At 46.0% G+C, this 19024-nt stretch overlaps 1 protein-coding gene across 3 annotated transcripts in view; it reads left to right on the top strand.

The window, feature by feature from the left end:
* The window catches only part of VPS50 (VPS50 subunit of EARP/GARPII complex), a 193960-nt gene that overhangs the window by 104400 nt on the left and 70536 nt on the right, over positions 1-19024 (top strand). For all 3 annotated transcript variants that reach the window (XM_074945916.1, XM_074945917.1, XM_074945918.1), the window contains exon 19: positions 10651-10769. In XM_074945916.1, coding sequence (XP_074802017.1) covers positions 10651-10769 — 119 coding nt within the window. The remainder of the gene's footprint in view (positions 1-10650; positions 10770-19024) is intronic.

Below are 19024 nucleotides of genomic sequence, written 5' to 3'. Positions count from 1 at the left end.
ATTCCACTGCAAGTGTGTGCACACTCAGGCTCCAGAGTTGGAGATTTTTCCCTTAGTGCTACCCATCGGTGTGGTGTGTGTGCCCTCAACCACCTTGTGCTTCTAAATGATAGTATAAAGGTGGAGCTGCCTTCCCCCACTTTCTTCTTACCACCCCTAATCGGTAGTCAAGTGCATTGGCTAGCGACTGCAGGTTTCTCCCTTTGCAGGGAAGTTATCTTCCTTTCTATAAATAATTAAATTAGTGCTATTTGTTAGTGTTAGATTAGTGTAATGTAGTGTTGTTTCTTGCAGAGTTGGTTCCCTCTTATTCACAGGATACTGACACCCAGTACCAGGGTATGCCTTGGTCTCTGAGTTTTAAGTCTTGTGCTGGCTGCAAGAAATTTGTCCTGGTAAGTGACTGTCTTGTTGGGAATAGAATACCAGTTTGTGATGTAACATTTCTCTCTGCCCTATTGTTTCCCAACATGTTATCCCATTTCCTGTGCCCTTAGTCCTATATTACTACAGCTCAATGGGTCCTAAGTACTGAGGAAAAGTAGTTTATTTGAACACTGCAGTTTATTTCCTCCACTCTCTGACCCTCCAGTTCCCTTCCCTGTCCTTCTTCAGGACCCATTCTCACAAGGATTTCCATCTCCAAGAATTGCAGTCTCTTCTCCGTTTGGGAGCTATAGGAGAGGTTCCCTCTCTCCATTGAGTGAAGGGTTTCTATTCATGGTACTTCTTTATTCTAAAGGTGAAAGGAAGCCTCAGAACCATCCTAGACCGGTGAAATTGGAACAAATATGTAAAAATGGTATCATTCCCTTCCCTGGAGACTGGTACACTGCCCTCGTCTTGAAGGATGCATATTTCCATATGGCTATCCATCAAAGCCACAGGAGATTCCTAAGATTTCTGGTCAACAACACCCATTATCAGTCTAGGCCTTTGTCTTGTCTGCTGCCCTGTGAGTATTTACAAAATACATGATTGGTGGTAGCTGTATTTTTAAAGAAAACAGGAGTACTAGTGTGCCCTAACTTAGATGACTGGCTGGTACAAGGTCGATCCAAACCCTATGTAGAAGTCAGTCTATCCGGGATCCGATCCCTCTTCAGTATTCTGGGTCTCTTGACCAATGAGGACAAGTCAATCTTCTCTGCTGATCAGAGAACTGAATTTATAGGGCCAGTTCTGGATTCTACAGCAGCCAAGGGCATTCCTACCTCAAGCCAAATTCCAGACAACGTTACATGTTTCAATTGAAACCTCAAAGTCACTTAGAATGGTAAGAAACTGCCTCAGACTATTAGGGCACATGGCTTCTTTCCTGTATGTGGTTTGGCTTTGTCTCCGAGAGTTGCAAAGCTGGTTAAAGTCAGTGGATTCCCCGTGGATTCCAGTGGATTGTCACCCATTGGTAATGCTGATTTGAGTGTCTGCAGGAGTACTAGCCTCTTTGGTCTGGTGGATGGATCCAGCCAATGTTTATGGGAGTTCCCTTCACACCTCCCTTGTGCACATTGACTCTAGTTATGGACATTTTTTTAAATTGGGGTGTTCGTCTAGGAAACCTACAAACTGAAGGGCTGTGTTTTTACCAAGATATCGCTCGCAACGTAAACGTGCGGGAATTGTTGGCTATTCATCTGGTCTGTTGAGCTTTTCTCCTTCATATCAAGGGCAACAATCTACAAGTCTTCACAGACAACACTGTGGAGTTCTGCATGAACCGGGGTGGGGGGGCGGGAATCAGTCTTTGTCAAGAGGCGATACATCTTTGGAAGTTTTGTATCACCAATCTCAAAGACTCTTTCCTTCCTGGTGTTCAGAAGTCGGATCATGAGAACATGATCCTTACAGCTCTGGCTTGGTCTTGCTAGCATTGGTTCTCCAGTCTGCTGAGATGCTCTACCAGGACTTTTGATGCTACCTACAGATCCTAACTCCAATCATATGCTATGTCCCGACCGAGCCATTCTCCATTTTACAGCCTGGATGGTCCATGATTAACACCTCAAGAGGAGGAGTGTTTGCGGAATGTGCAAAACACTCCACCTGTTGAAGTGGAAGTGATTCTCCTTGTGGTCAATGCAGAGAGGAGTGTTTTTGCCAGTCCTGATTTCTGCTCAACCTATTGAGGACTCTCTCTGTTCCACCTGAAATAAGAAGCCCTATAGATTAGTTCCATCAGAGTTCACATGGTAGCTATCGCTGCTTTCCATCCAGAAATTGCAGGCCACTCAGTATTTTCTGATCTTACGTCCATTAGATTCTTAAAGAGTCTGGGCAGGTTATAGCCCCATGTCATGGAGCCCATTCCTTCCTGGGACTTAAATCTGGTGCTAACAATGTTCATGGCTCGACCCTTTGAACCAATGGCTGCGTCTCTTTACTGCATCTATTTTTGGTAACTATTACCTCTGCGAGAAGAGTGACGGAGTTACGAACATTGGCAGCTGACCCTTTTTATTCCTTTTTATATAAGGAGAAGGTATTATGTCCACTTATGAAATTCCTGACTAAGTTAGTATCAGAATGCCACCTCAATCAAGCCATGCTTACTGACTTTCTTTCTTAAGCCCCATTCTCATAAGGATGAGAAGAGGCTCCATGCTTAGGATGTTGGAAGGGTTTTGGCTTTTTTAATTGGACAGGACTAGTGTTTTAGATTGTCTTCCCAGCTGCTTATGTCAGTTGTGGACAGGATGAAAGGCTTCCAGTCTTCATGCAGAGGATTTCATCCTGGATTTTGTCCTGCACACATCTCTGCTATGACAATGCCAATGTACTCACTCTACAGGATTTCAAACAGTTTCTGCAGTTTTTTTGGCTTAAGTAACTATAACAGACCTTTTTAGAGCTGTAGCTTGGTGATCAGTACATTCCTTTACTACTCATTGTACTGTATCTTAGCATTCCAGAAATGATGCCACTTTTGGACAAGTAGTTTTTCAGGTAGACTCTGAAACCCATTTCTGGATTGAACTGTTTGTGAGTCAGCTGGAGTGGAATGGACCTGTGCATTCACTTGAAGGAGAAAAAACGGTTATTAACCTATTCTGGATCCGTTTTTCGAGTGCGAGCTCATGTCAATTCCATTCTAGGTGTGTGCATGCCCACCTGCATGGCCATTGAAGATTTTTGCCTTAGTGGTCCCCGTAGGGCCAGCTGTAGTGCCCTCTAGAATGCTGCGCTCATGCCGCGGTATATCAGGCACTGCCGGCCCACACCCCCTCAGTTCCTTCTTGCCGCCCATGGTGGTCAGTCAGAGTGCCTCTCTTGCTTGTCAGGAGCTAGCAAGTTAAGGAAGTATGGGCTAGATGAATGCACTATAAGGTGGGTAGAAAGCTGGCTAGATTGTCAGGCTCAACGGGTAGTGATAAATGGCTCCATGTCTAGTTGGCAGCCGGTGTCAAGTGGAGTGCCCCAGGGGTCGGTCCTGGGGCCGGTTTTGTTCAATATCTTTATAAATGATCTGGAGGATGGTGTGGATTGCACTCTCAGCAAATTTGCAGATGATACTAAACTGGGAGGAGTGGTAGATACGCTGGAGGGGAGGGATAGGATACAGAAGGACCTAGACAAATTGGAGGATTGGGCCAAAAGAAATCTGATGAGGTTCAATAAGGATAAGTGCAGGGTCCTGCACTTAGGATGGAAGAATCCAATGCACCGCTACAGACTAGGGACCGAATGGCTAGGCAGCAGTTCTGCGGAAAAGGACCTAGGGGTGACAGTGGACGAGAAGCTGGATATGAGTCAACAGTGTGCCCTTGTTGCCAAGAAGGCCAATGGCATTTTGGGATGTATAAGTAGGGGCATAGTGAGCAGATCGAGGGATGTGATCGTTCCCCTCTATTCGACACTGGTGAGGCCTCATCTGGAGTACTGTGTCCAGTTTTGGGCCCCACACTACAAGAAGGATGTGGATAAATTGGAGAGAGTCCAGCGAAGGGCAACAAAAATGATTAGGGGTCTAGAGCACATGACTTATGAAGAGAGGCTGAGGGAGCTGGGATTGTTTAGTCTGCAGAAGAGAAGAATGAGGGGGGATTTGATAGCTGCTTTCAACTGCCTGAAAGGGGGTTCCAAAGAGGATGGCTCTAGACTGTTCTCAATGGTAGCAGATGACAGAATGAGGAGTAATGGTCTCAAGTTGCAATGGGGGAGGTTTAGATTGGATATTAGGAAAAACTTTTTCACTAAGAGGGTGGTGAAACACTGGAATGCGTTACCTAGGGAGGTGGTAGAATCTCCTTCCTTAGAGGTTTTTAAGGTCAGGCTTGACAAAGCCCTGGCTGGGATGATTTAACTGGGAATTGGTCCTGCTTCGAGCAGGGGGTTGGACTAGATGACCTTCTGGGGTCCCTTCCAACCCTGATATTCTATGATTCTATGATTCTATGATTCTTCCATTGGACTTTGTGCCTTCAGGCCTTTGTTCGATTCTAGTTAGTGTTAAGTAGTTATTAAGTGCATAGTTAGCTGATAGTTAAGGTCCCAGTGGGGACTTCACCCCAAGCGGGGCATGCCCCGAGCTCCTGGTTTAAGCCCTGCTTGGTCTGTGGCAGGCCTATGCCTGTGAGTCACACATCAAGGAGCGTTGCTGGATCTGTAAGAACTTTTGGCCTCACACCGAGAAGGAGAGGGACATTTGCCTCAGGGTCCTCCTGATGGAATCCGCTCTCCGCCCGGCTCCTGAGCCCTCTACACAGGCCTCACTGAGTACTTTAGCCTCTGTGCGCAGTGTGCCGCCAGCACCCGGCTCCTCTCGGCACCGTTTATCAGTGCCAAAGAAGAAGGCAAAGAAGCATTCGCTGGCACCGAGCAAGAAGGCTCTGGAGTCATCTGATAGAAGGACCAGGCCTGTCCGCCCGCCTTCTCCGAAAGAGCATGAGTGTGCCTCTGCGGCTGGGGCTCTTAGCCGTCTTAAAGGTCCATCGCTGATTCTGGTGAGTGGTATGGAACCCACCACTCTGCCTGTACTGTCATCATCCCAAGCCCAGGCTCACAGAGAGCACAGCTCTCCACCTGTTCTTATGATGTCTGCGGTGCCGCAGGACCAGGCTAAGGCTCCCCGAGAGCTAGCCGTTAAGACCCCTCCAGACGTGGGGAAGTGCCATCTGTCACCAGAGAAGCAATCCCATGGCAGGTTGCAACCATGCCGCTGGTCACCCAAACTCTCCCCCCGGATGCCAAGACATTATTCCCCAGTGCGGGGTCAATGCTCCCCATATTATGAGCGACGCTGTTCGCCTTCTCACCAGTCTGCATCTAGACATCAGTCTCGGTCACCGGCACCTTGTTACCGGTCTCCACAGCACCATTCCCCCGATGCCGATCTCCCTGGCACCGGGACCGTTCTCCCTGGTACAGCCACCGGTTGCTTATGCCTGGTCAGTGCTCACCAGTAGGCACGACCAGCCAGCAGACCCAGGCATTGACCGCTCCTTCCTGGTTGCTGGAGAGTGTGGAGGCCCAGTTCAACCCATTGCCCCGGTTTCCATGATGGGATTGGGGAGCATGGGGCGTTCCGGTGATGGTGGTGGTGATGATGATGATGCCCCCTTCGCAGTGCGTTTCAGTGGCCGCTTCGGAGCGAAGATTGACAGCCCCACCGGCACTGGGCCCGGTACCGGAAGCTTGCTCCGAGGTCGGGGTGGAGGATCTGGAGCCCACCCCCAAACCTCCATCTCCAGCGGCTGCTGAGCTTTCAGTGCCTCAACCGGTGGTTAGGGTCTCTGCCTTTTCCCCGGAGGAGGTGGATGCGGGACCTTCCGGGGCCAGACCCCCGGATGACTTTAAAGAACATCAAGTCTTTCTCAGGCGGGTGGTCGAGAACTTGGGGCTAGAAGTGAAGGAGATGGCGGAGCAGGAGGACACCCTTTTCAATGTCCTCTTGGCTCCATGCCTGCCTGGATTGCCCTACTGATACACAATGGGGTCCTCCAGGTTGCTAAGGCTCTGTGGCAGACCCCATCCTCTATCCCACCCACCTCAAAACGGGCCGAGAAAAAGTACTTTTATGCCAGCCAAAGGTTTCGAGTACTTGTATACCCACCCTCCTCTGAGCTCGCTAGTGTTGTTGGCGGCCAATGAGAAGGACAAGCAGATCCCCTCGGCCTCTACCCCCAAGAACAAAGAAGCCACAAAACTTGATTTATTTGGCAGAAAAAATTATTCAACAGCCAGCTTACAGTTCTGGGTGGTGAACCATCAGGCCCTACTGGGCCCATACAATTTTAACCTCTGGGACAGTCTCCAGTAGTTCCAGGACTCCCTTCCTCAGGGTCAGGCTTGGGAGTATGGTACTCTGGTAGAGGAAGGGACCACGGCAGCCAGATGCACCCTGAAAATGGCATGGGACGTGGTGGACTCGGCAGCGAGGGTGTTTGCATCTGCGGTGGTTGTGCGATGCAGCTCCTGAATCCAAATGGCAGGCCTTTCCCAGGAGGTGCAGGCCTCAGTTCAGGACCTCCCCTTTGGTGGAGTTGGGCTCTTCAATCAAACAGATGGCAGGCTGCACAGGTAGAAGGACACTAAGGCTATCCTTCACTCATTGGGCATGCCTCTGGGCGCTTAGCCTCTGGGACCTTTCTGTGCAGAATGCCATCCACCTGACGGCCTCTCACTTACCTGGAACCAGGGACGTCCTGGCAGATTGCCTCAGCAGGACCTTCTCCTCTCGCCACAAGTGGTCCCTCCATCTGGAGGTGGTCAACCTGACCTTCCGACCATGGGGGAATCCCCAGGTGGACCTGTTTGCATCCTGGCAGAACAGAAAGTGCCACGTGTTCTGCCCCCTATATGGCAGGGACAAGGGTTCCCTGTCGTACACCTTCCTGCTCCTGTAGTTGGGAGCACTGATGCACACCTTTTCGCCAGTGCTGCTTATCCACAGAGTCCTGCTAAAGGTGAAGCAAGACAGAGCACGGGTCATTCTTGTTGCCCCCATGTAGCCTTGCCGGCACTGGTTCCACATGCTGCTAAGTCTTTTGGTGGCCAACCTGCTGCAGTTACCTCTCTGTCTGGATCTGGTATCCCAGAACCAGAGCAGTCTGCTGCACCTGAACCTGGCATCGCTGCACCTGATGGCATGGCTGCTCCATGGCTAATCACAGAGAAGTGGGAGTGCTCCGTGGTGGTCTACCAGGGCTACCTATGTGGCCAAGTGGAAGTGCTTCGCGTGTTGGACCTTGGACAAGCACATTCGTCCTGAAGAGGCCTCGTCGCAAAACATCCTGGGTTATTTGCTGCATCTAAAGCTCCAGGGCTTGTTGCTGTCTTTGGTCAAGATGCACCTGGTGGCCTTTTCTGCTTTCCACCCTCTGCTTCAGGGCAGGTCGGTCTTCAGCCGTCCCATGACGGCACGATTCCTGAAAGGTCTAGAGCATCTGTACCCGCGCATCCGATTCTCGGTTCCCCCATGGGACATGAATCTGGTGCTCTCAAAGCTCATGGGCCCTCCTTTTGGATTAATACATTTGACACACAAGAATCTTCTTAAATGTATACCAGGACTCTTAACATTTCCAGTCAATAAATGATCTCGTAGTTACTGGGTTTTAGTTGAGCCAAGGCAGATTATTTCCAAATAGGTGACTAATTCTTCATATTAATGATTCTTCCAAATTAATTAAAAAACTCCCTTTCATCTCCTAATAATGAAACCTTGGGTTAGTTTCTTCCTGAAATAATCTGCATTGATATAATCCTGGTTTCCATTTATCTGAAAATGTGGTGTGGCAGAGTTCTCTTTTAGAAATAATAGTCAAGACAGCTGTTTGTTCACTATCTCTCATATCAACATTCTCTCTTCTATGCTACTCCCTCCACTTTAAGTTTCACTCCTGATGTCCAAGGCCCCCCTCTTTAAAATTTGCTGCTTCCACAAAAGCCCTCAGTGTTAACCAACGTATGTGAGAAATACTGGCACACATGTCATAAGAATATTAGCAAAACCCCGTTATGCTGGTGGTTCCAGCCTCTGAATCACCCAGGGCACTGAGTGTCTGAATTGTTTTCTCTGTCCAGACTGTTTGCTCCACAGGGAGGAATCCTTCAGAAACCCCTATCAGCTGTTAGGATCCTTATCTTCAGTGGAATCAGCATGGTTCCATTAAGAGTGTCTTTTGTGTCCCTTTGCAAAGGGTGTCTACAGAGCAGTGTGGGTTGGGGCAAAGCTGAGGTAGAAGTCTTGGTGTATCCAACCCTGAGGTAGGAGGATTCATGTAAGGGGATACGCAGGAGCCAAGTGGTGTATTGGAATCCTGAGTTTGTAGGAGCTCTGCAGGGAACGAGGTTTTGCCCTAGAACTTGGGCTGTTTTCCTTTTCTGTATTAACAAATAATAGACTAGTGAGAAACCTAATTTTCTTACACAAGGAGTAGTTTAAAGCACCTCAGTTTGGAACAACTGACAGTAATTTACTAAACATATTAGGATTAAAAATTACTTTGTTTCTGAAAATATTTCCCTTTAGAAAGTTTTTTTTCTCTCTGCAAACTCTATTTGAGGCAACTAATTTAATGTCAGACAAATGTTACAGTGGTTAATGAATCTCTGATTTATTTGCTAATTTCTTAATTTAGCAATGTTCAAAATACAACAACTAGAAAAATAGCAAAATTTTAGTAAATTTGCACAAATGAAATATTTATTTTTCTACCCCCTTAATTGATTATGCCTCAGCTTGTAGTATGCAGTTACCAATTAGGTAATTCAATTGCTAATCTAATAGTCTGGAAAGTTAAAATAGCTTTTTTAATTTATAAACATTTGTTGTATTGTTTTATTGTCTACATAGTCTCAAGCACACATTATTTCATGAGCTCACATATTGAGGTGTTTCAATACATTACCCTTTGTAATTGTCTGTTCTAAATTGCTCATAATTTTTTCCCAAATCTTTCAGTTTATCAGGCTGAAATTTTCTTGATCTGGGGAAAACAAAATAATCCTTCAGGCCACGAAGTGTCAGTATTTCATTTGCCTATTAGCAGAGGAAGAGATTTTCTGTAAAATAGTAAAATGTGATTTATAAAAACAAATGATAGGGTGCTCTAACAGAGCTCTAGTGCCTGCGATTAGTTTTTACTTAGTTTTTAATAATCTGATTACAGTTCACATTAACAATGTCCCTTGAAGTCTTTAAACCATGATTTGAGGACTTCAGTAGCTCAGACATAGGTGAGAGGTTTATTGCAGGAGTGGGTGGGTGAGATTCTGTGGCCTGCATTATGCAGGAGGTCAGACTAGATGATCATAATGGTCCCTTCTGACTTTAATATCTATGAATCTATGAGCATGGCTAATTTAGCTGCATACTCAAATCTACAGTGGGTTTGTTTTGAAGGTGAGGGTTGCAGAGTCCGTATTGAATGAGGCAGGCAGGTGTCTGCATGAGGGTTTCCCTCATTGTAAATGTGGGACAAGCTGCTGCATTGGTTTCTAGCTAAACATTCCAGATAAGGGTTGTATTTTTTCTTTAAAAAAATAAGTATGGAAAATTACATTAAAGTACATTAAGATATTATTCAGGTTGCATAATTAAGCATACAAAAGTTAGGAAACCCTAAAATTAAGGTTGCAATCCTTAGCTATGCTCACTTGTGTATTTGGTATGATTTAGTTTCTAATGAATTAATTGAAGAATATTTGATAGCACAATATAGTATGCACTTTTTTTCTGCGGCTATCTAAGGTGTATCTGTTAAAACAAGTTATAGGATCCCTGTCCTTGTATACTATGTGTCATGTATATTAATTACTTTCATGGATTTGATGTACACGGATTTGAAGAAGCTGCTTCACAAGTATTTAAAGTTTTTCTTTAGAAGAAAAAATGCATGATATTGTATTGTAATCCTGAGAAATATTCAGATAAATGTCAGTGTTTCTGCAATAATCAAGTTTTTGTAACAGTTGTGCAAAGTCAAAGTGGCTCTGTGTAGCATCACTACATACCAGTCCAACAAACTGAAAAATACTCCAGTGGAAGTGTCCTGTTGAATGTACTAGAACTGATCTTAAAAACGCTTACATATTTTGTTAATATTTTTAAAATGTCTATAAAACATATGCATATCAGGGAAAAGATTACTTTTTAAAAAGAGGATACAGAAAATAACCAAATGTTTTCGTAATTACCTACTGTTTTGGTACTTTCTTACTCAGTCTAGTTGTTTTGCACTGCCTTTTTTATTGCCAACATGTTGAGCAATTTAGATTTTATATAAACTATGCAGAATATTATCAACTAAAAAAGCAATAATAAAATATGTCAAATATCAGAATAAAATAGATAATATTGAGGCAAGGAGGAAACCAGTGATTGGGAGAAAAAGTGATTAAAATATTTACGGTTAAAGGACATCTGGAATAGAAACATGTTTTAAAATCTAGTTAGAAAATTTTCCGTGTTTTTGTCCATTGTCAATCTGTTATATTTTTAAAGTTCTCCTGTATTATTAATGAGCTGGGTAGACAATTTTTAATCATACGTAGGATAGAAAAAACTCAGTCAAGGTTCAAATAACACTGTTGCATTGTGACAGAACTAAAAGCAAAGAAGTCACAATGCACGACTGATTTTTTTAAAAAAGGATGTTCAGGGATATTCTAACAAAAGTAAAAGCTGCCATTTTGTTTCTTTAATAGTATGAATCTGATGAACAGGAGAAAAGTGCCTATCAAGAGTATGACAGTGACAGTGATGTTCCTGAGGAGCTGAAAAGAGATTATGTGGATGAGCAGACAGGAGATGCCCCTGTAAAAAGGTAAACGTACAGTTATTTGTCTTTTTGTATCTCTTGCTCTGTGCTTTTTAACCTTTCCTTTCTATTAAAAAGAAAAGGAGTACTTGTGGCACTTTAGAGACTAACAAATTTATTAGAGCATAAGCTTTCATGAGCTACAGCTCGCTTCATCGGATGCTTGTAGTGGAAAATACAGTGGGGAGATTTATATACACAGAGAACATGAAATAATGGGTGTTACCATACACACTGTAACAAGAGTGATCAGGTAAGGTGAGCTATTACCAGCAGGAGAGCAGGGGGAAAAAAACCTTTTGTAGTGATATTCAAGGTGGGCCATTTCCAGCAGTTGACAAGAACATGTGAGGAACAGTGCGGGGGAGGGCGGGGAATAAACATGGGGAAATAGTTTTACTTTGTGTAATGACACATCCACTCCCAGTCTTTATTGAAGCCTAAGTTAATTGTATCCAGTTTGCAAATTAATTCCAATTCAGCAGTCTCTCGTTGGAGTCTGTTTCTGAAGTTTTTTTTGTTGAAGAATTGCCACTTTTAGTCTGTAATCGAGTGACCAAAGAGACTGAAATGTTCTCCGACTGGTTTTTGAATGTTATAATTCTTGATGTCTGATTTGTGTCCATTTGTTCTTTTACGTAGGGACTGTTCAGTTTGGCCAATGTACATGGCAGAGGGGTATTGCTGGCACATGATGGCATATATCACATTGGTAGATGTGCAGGTGAACGAGCCTCACATGTGGCTGATGTGATTAGGTCTTATGATGGTGTCCCCTGAATAGATATGTGTTACACAGTTGGCAACGGGCTTTGTTGCAAGGTTAGGTTCCTTGGTTAGTGTTTTTGTTGTGTGGTGTGTGGTTGCTGGAGAGTATTTGCTTCAGGTTGGGGGGCTGTCTGTAAGCAAGGACTGGCCTGTCTCCCAAGATCTGTGAGAGTGATGGGTCATCCTTCAGGATAGGTTGTAGATCTTTGATGATGCGTTGGAGAGGTTTTAGTTGGGGGCTGAAGGTGATGGCTAGTGGCATTCTGTTATTTTCTTTGTTGGGCCTGTCCTTTTGATGTCTCTGACTCAAAGAATATTTCCAACACACCTCTGAACAACATACTAACCCACAGAGACCTTCTTACCAAGACTACAAAAAGAAGGATTCTGGGTGGACTCCACCTGAAGGTCAAAAGAACTGGGTGGACTTCTACATAGAGTGCTTCCACCGATGTGCACGGGCTGAAATTGTGGGAAAGCAGCATCACTTGCCCCATAACCTCAGCCGTGCAGAACACAGTGCCATCCACAGCCTCAGAAACAACTCTGACATCATAATCAAAAAGGCTGACAAAAGAGGTGCTGTCATCATCATGAATAGGTCGGAATATGAACAAGAGGCTGCTAGGCAGCTCTCCAACACCACTTTCTACAAGCCATTACCCTCTGATCCCACTGAGGGTTACTAAAAGAAACTACACTATCTGCTCAAGAAACTCCCTGAAACAGCACAAGAACAAATCCGCACAGACACACCCCTAAAGCCCTGACCAGGGGTATTCTATCTGCTACCCAAGATCCATAAACCTGGAAATCCTGGACACCCCATCATCTCAGGCATTGGCACCCTGACAGCAGGATCGTCTGGCTATGTAGACTCCCTCCTCAGGCCCTACGCTACCAGCACTCCCAGCTATCTTCGAGACACCACTGACTTCCTGAGGAAACTACAGTCCATTGGTGATCTTCCTTAAAACACCATCCTGGCCACTATGGATATAGAAGCCCTCTACACCAACATTCCACACAAAGATGGACTACAGACCGTCAGGAACAGTATCCCCGATAATGCCACGGCAAACCTGGTGGCTGAACTTTGTGACTTTGTCCTCACCCATAACTGTTTCACATTTGGGGACAATATATACCTTCAAGTCAGCAGCACTCCTATGGGTACCCGCATGGCCCCACAGTATGCCAACATTTTTATTGCTGACTTAGAACAATGCTTCCTCAGCTCTCGTCCCCCAACACCCCTACTCTACTTGCGCTACACTGATGACATCTTCATCATCTGGACCCATGGAAAAGAAGCCCTTGAGGAATTCCACCATGATTTCAACAATTTCCATCCCACCATCAACCTCAGCCTGGACCAGTCCACACAAGAGAGCCACTTCCTGGACACTAAGGTGCTAATAAGCGATGGTCACATAAACACCACCCTATGCCGGAACGGTACTGACCGCTGTGCTTACCTACATGCCTCCAGCTTTCATCCAGACCACACCACATGATTCATTGTCTACAGCCACGCTCTACGATACAACCGTATTTGCTCCAACCCCTCAGACAGAGACAAACACCTACAAGATCTCTATCAAGCATTCTTACAACTACAATACCCACCTGCTGAACTGAAGAAACAGATTGATAGAGCCAGAAGAGTACCCAGAAGTTACCTAGTACAGGACAGGCCCGACAAAGAAAATAACAGAACACCACTAGCCGTCACCTTCAGCCCCCAACTAAAACCTCTCCAATGCATCATCAAGGATCTACAACCTCTCCTAAAGGACGACTCATCACTCCCCCAGATCTTGGGAGACAGGCCAGTCATTGCTTACAGACAGCCCCCCAACCTGAAGCAAATGCTCACCAGGAACCATACACCACACAACAAAACCACTAACCCAGGAACCTATCCTTGCAACAAAGCCCGTTGCGAACTGTGTCCACATATCTATTCAGGGGACACCATCATAGGGCCTTGTCAAAGTTCCTTCCCCACTCTGAACTCTAGGGTACAGATGTGGGGACCTGCATGAAAGACCCCCTAAGATTATTCTTACCAGCTTAGGTTAAAAACTTCATCAGGGTACAAACTTTGCTTTCTCCTTGAACTCTATGCTGCCACCACCAAGCGTGTTAAACAAACAACAGGGACAGAGCCCACTTGGAGACGTCTTCCCCCCCAAAAGATCCTCCCAAGTCCTACAACCACTTTCCTGGGGAAGGCTTGATAAAAATCCTCACCAATTTGCATAGGTGAGCACAGACCCAAACCCTTGGATCTTGAGAACAATGAAAAAGCAATCAGGTTCTTAAAAGAAGAATTTTAATTAAAGAAAAAGTAAAAGAAAGTAAAAGTAAAAGATTTTACACTCTGTAAAATCAGGATGGTAAATACCTTACAGGGTAATCAGATTCAAAACATAGAGAATCCCTCGAGGCAAAACCTCAAGTTACAAAAGACACAAAAACAGGAATATACATTCCATTCAGCACAGCTATTTTACCAGCCATTAAACAAAAGAAAATCTCACACATTTCTAGCTAGATTGTTTACTAGCTTTTTACAGGAGTTCTGAAGAGCATTCCTGATCTGTTCCCGGCAAAAGCATCACACAGACAGACAGACAGCCTTTGTCCCTCCCCTGTCCTCCCCCCAGCTTTGAAGTATCTTGTCTCTTTATTGGTCATTTTTGTCAGGTGCCAGCAAGGTTATCTTAGCTTCTTAACCCTTTACAGGTGAAAGTGTTTTGCCTCTGGCCAGTAGGGATTCTATAGTTCTGTATACAGAAAGCTAGTTACCCTTCCCTTTATATTTATGACACGCCCCCCAAATCACAGATAGGGTGAAACACTGGCTGTGATTTCTTCCTGGAGCTCTTGGGGAAAATGGAGTTAATAAGACACATGCACCTCTAAATATAATACCAAGTGTATAAAGACTAACAATATTTTCCACATCTCAAGGATGATTTTAACCAGTTGATTCTGGGAAACTTTCACGGGAGAGTGCATCAGCCACTTTGTTAGAAACTCCTGAGATGTGTTGTATGTCGAAATCAAAATCTTGGAGAGCTAAACTCCACCAAATAAGTTTTTTGTTATTTCCCACGACGGTATGAAGCCACTGTAGCATAGCATGGTTGGTTTGCAGGTGGAAACGCTGTCTCCAAATGTATGGACATAGTTTTTCCAGAGCGTAGACAATGGCGTAACATTCTTTATCACTGACTGACCAGTTGCTTTGCCTCTCAGACAGCGTCTTGCTCAGAAACATAACAGAATGGAATTCTTGATCCGGTCCTTCCTGCATTAAAACTGCTCCCGCACCATGCTCGGACACATCTGCGGTTACTAGGAATGGTTTGTCAAAGTCTGGGGCCCTTAGCACAGGGTCAGACATGAGTGTCCCTTTAAGCTGGTTAAAGGCCTTCTGACACCCTTCGGTCCACTGAAGGGCATTTGGCTGTTTCTTTTTGGTTAAGTCTGTCAGTGGGGCGGCGATTTGGCTGTATTGCGGTACAAATTGCCTGTAATACCCGGCCAAGCCGAAGAAGGATTGGACCTGTTCCTTTGACTTTTGACTTGGGACAGGCTGCTTTTGGATAGCATCCACTTTGGCCTGTAGGGGGTTGATAGTTCCTTGACCCACCTGGTGTCCAAGGTAAGTCACTCTGTTTAGGCCTATTTGACACTTCTTAGCCTTAACCATTAGTCCTGCCTCCCTTATGCGCTCGAAGACTTTTTGTAGATGTTCCACATGTTCTGCTCAGGAATCCGAAAATATGGCCACATCATGAAGGTAGGCGACTGCATATTCTCCTAATCCTGCTAGGAGACCATCCAAAGTCTTTGGAAGGTGGCAGGTGCATTCCGCAGCCCGAAAGGGAGTACATTAAATTCATACAGTCCAACATGTGTGGTGAAGGCTGACCTTTCCTTAGCGGATTCATCTAGCGGTACCTGCCAATACCGCTTGGTTAAGTCCAACGTAGAGATGAACTGGGCCCATCTCAGTTTCTCCAATAGTTCATCTGTGCGTGGAATTGGATAATTGTCTGGGCGAATTACAGCATTTAGCTTATGGTAGTCCACGCAAAAACGTATCTCCCCATCTGGTTTGGGAACTAGAACCACTGGAGATGCCCATGCACTGCCAGAGGGGCGGATTACCCCCATCTGTAGCATTTCCTGGATCTCCTGTTTTATAGCAGTTTTAGCTTGAGGAGACACCCGGTAAGGTTGGACTTTAACTGGGTGAGCATTACCTGTTAAAGTGGTATGCCCGTTCAGTCAGTCCTGGGGTGGCTGAGAACGTTGGCGCATAGCTAGTGCACAGCTCCTGGATCTGCTGTCGCTGCATACGCCCAAGATGTTCACCTCTTCCATGCCACCATTACTTTTCTCTTCATAGTAGACACTTTCAAGCCACTCAGCGTCGTCTCCTCCCTGGGCTGTAAACTGGCAAACTTTTAATTCTCTGGAATAAAAGGGCTTTAGAGAATTAATATGGTACACCTTAGGCTTTCGGTTGGAGGTGGGGAATGCTATGAGATAATTAACAGCTCCCAGCCGCTCTTGGACCGTGAATGGCCCTTCCCACGACGCTTCCATTTTATGGGCCTGGAGCGCCTTTAAGACCATGACCTGGTCCCCTACTTTGAAGGAACACTCTCTGGCATGTTTATCATACCAGGCTTTTTGCTCTTTTTAAGCATCCTGTAGGTTTTCTTTAGCAAGGGCTAAAGAGGTTCGGAGGGTGTTTTGTAGGTTGGTTACAAAGTCCAGAATATTAGTTCCTGGAGAAGGTGTAAACCCCTCCCATTGCTGCTTCACCAACTGTAATGGCCCCTTAACCTCGCGGCCATATACAAGTTCAAATGGTGAAAACCCTAAACTGGGATGTGATACAGCTCTGTAGGCAAAGAGCAACTGCTGCAACACTAGGTCCCAATCATTGGAGTGCTCATTTACGAATTTACATATCATGGCCCACAAAGTCCCCTTAAATTTCTCCACCATGCCATTTGTTTGATGATGGTAAGGGGTGTCAACGAAGTGATTCACCCCATGAGCTTCCCAAAGGCTCTCCATAGTTCCTGCCAAGAAATTAGTTCCTGCATCTGTGAGGATGTCGGAGGGCCAATCTACTCTGGCAAAAAATGTCTGTTAGAGCCTGACACAAACTTTTAGCCCTGGTGTTGCTTAGAGCTACTGCTTCCGGCCGTCGGGTGGCAAAATCCATGAAAGTCAGTATGTACTGCTTTCCTCTGGGTGTCTTTTTCGGAAAAGGACCCAGAATATCCACAGCTACTCGCTTAAATGGAACCTCAATGATGGGGAGTGGCTGGAGAGGGGCTTTGACCTGGCCTTGGGGTTTTCCCACTCTTTGGCATACTTCACAAGACCGGACATACGTAGAAACATCCTTTCCCATTCCCTCCCAGTGGAATGACCTCCCCAAACGGTCTTTGGTCTTGTTCACCCCAGCATGGCCACTAGGATGATCGTGGCTAAGCTCAAGAGCTTTACCTGGTACTTAGTTGGAACTACCAACTGTCTCTGAGGATGCCAGTCTTCCAGGTGTCCACCAGAAAGAGTTTCCTTGTATAAAAGTCCTCTTTCTACAACAAACCTGGATCAATTAGAACAATTGAGAGGTGGTGGGTTGCTCCGTGCTGCCGTCCAAGCTCTTTGGAGGCTTTCATCTGCTTCCTGTTCGGTCTGGAACTGTTCCCTTGATGCTGGAGACATCAGTTCCTCACTGGATTGTGGACCTAGGCTTGGTCCTCCTGGAAGCGATGCAGGTGGTAGGGCTGTTTCAGTTGACTGTGAACTGCTCTTTGCTGGTGCACTATGTTGGGGTTCAGGCTCTGGCTGAGCCTCTTGTGTAGGGTTATCTGCTGCTGCTGGTGCAGGTTCGGTGGGGCCCTCTGGTGTTGGGGTTGCAAGCACTGGATTCAGTGCTGGCTGTTCTGGTTCTGGGACTGGCTCCATCTGGGTCTCTGAGACTGGATCCCCTACTGCCGTTGCTGACGTTGGCATGGGGTCCGGTTCCATCACCTCTGACCGGGTCCTGGTAGAAGTTTCCGGAATACAGCTAGGCGTGACAGCTTACTTAGCCTGGCTGCGGGTGACCATTCCCACCCTCTTGGCTAGTTTCTCATGATTGGCCAAGTCTTCCCCCAACAGCATGGGGATGGGATAATCATCATAGACTGCAAAAGTCCACATTCCTGACCAGCCCTTGTATTGGACCGGCAACTTGGTTGTTGGCAAGTCAAAAGAATTTGACTTGAAGGGTTGAATCGTCACTTGGATCTCTGGGTCGATTAAATTGGGGTCCACTAAGGAAGCATGGATAGCCGACACTTGTGCTCCAGTGTCCCTCCACGCGGTGACCTTCTTCTCGCCCACACTCACAGTTTCCCTCTACTCTGAGGGTATCTGGGAGATATCTGGGCATGAGGACCTCTGGTGTGATTCCGGTGCAATGAACTGTAATCTGTTGGGGTTCTTGGAGCAGTTGGCCTTTATATGCCCCGGCTCATTACATTTAAGACATTGTCCAGCTGACGGATCACTGGGGCGAGGTGTGTTGCTGGAGAATGGTGTGGTGGGACGATAAGGTGTCTGGAGTGTTCCTTGGGGTGTAGTTGGGGCTGCCCCTGGTAGTAGGGTGTGGTCTGAGGTTATCCCTTCTGGTATCCGCTCCAACTGCAACCAGTTTTTTTCTTTTCTGCCACCTCCACCCATTTGGCACCAATCTCCCCCGCCTTGATTACAGTTTTAGGCTTCCCATCTGGGATGTATCTTTCTATTTCCTCAGGAACATCCTCTAAGAACTGCTTCATATGCATTTGGAAAGGCAAATCTTCTGGAGATTTAACACTTGCTCCTGATATCCAGGCATCCCAATTTTTCACAATGTGGAAGGCATGTCGGGTAAATGATACGTCTGGTTTCCACCTTAGGGCTCTGTACCACCGACGGGAATGCTCGTGTGTTAGCCCCATTCTGACTTTCACCTTGGTTTTAAACAGTTCATACTTGTTCATGTGTTCCTTAGGCATTTCAGCCGCCACCTCAGCTAAGGATCCACTGAGCTGCGGCCTCAGCTCTACCGTGTACTGGTCTGTAGAGATGCTGTACCCAAGGCAGGCCCTTTCAAAGTTTTCTAAGAAGGCCTCGGTATCATCGCCTGCCTTGTAGGTGGGGAACTTCCTGGGACGTGAACCGGTACCTGGAGAAGGATTGCTAGGGTTTGTTGGTGTATTCTGCTGAGCCTTTGCCTTCTCCATCTCCAATGTATGCTTCCTCTCTTTTTCCTTTTCCTCCTCAGCATGCTTCCTCTCCATTTCCTTCTCCTCCAGTTCTTTTACCCTTGCCTCCATAGCTCTCCTGTGGGCAGCCTCTTGGGTTTTTTCTGCCTCTTTTGCTGCCTCCATTTCTTTTTCCTTTGCCTCCATAGCTCTCCTGTG

Source organism: Natator depressus, chromosome 2 (assembly GCF_965152275.1).
Source record: "Natator depressus isolate rNatDep1 chromosome 2, rNatDep2.hap1, whole genome shotgun sequence".
NCBI classification, from domain to species: Eukaryota; Metazoa; Chordata; order Testudines; family Cheloniidae; genus Natator; species Natator depressus.
Note: the sequence above shows the minus strand (reverse complement) of the source record. Positions and strands in the feature narration are given on the sequence as shown.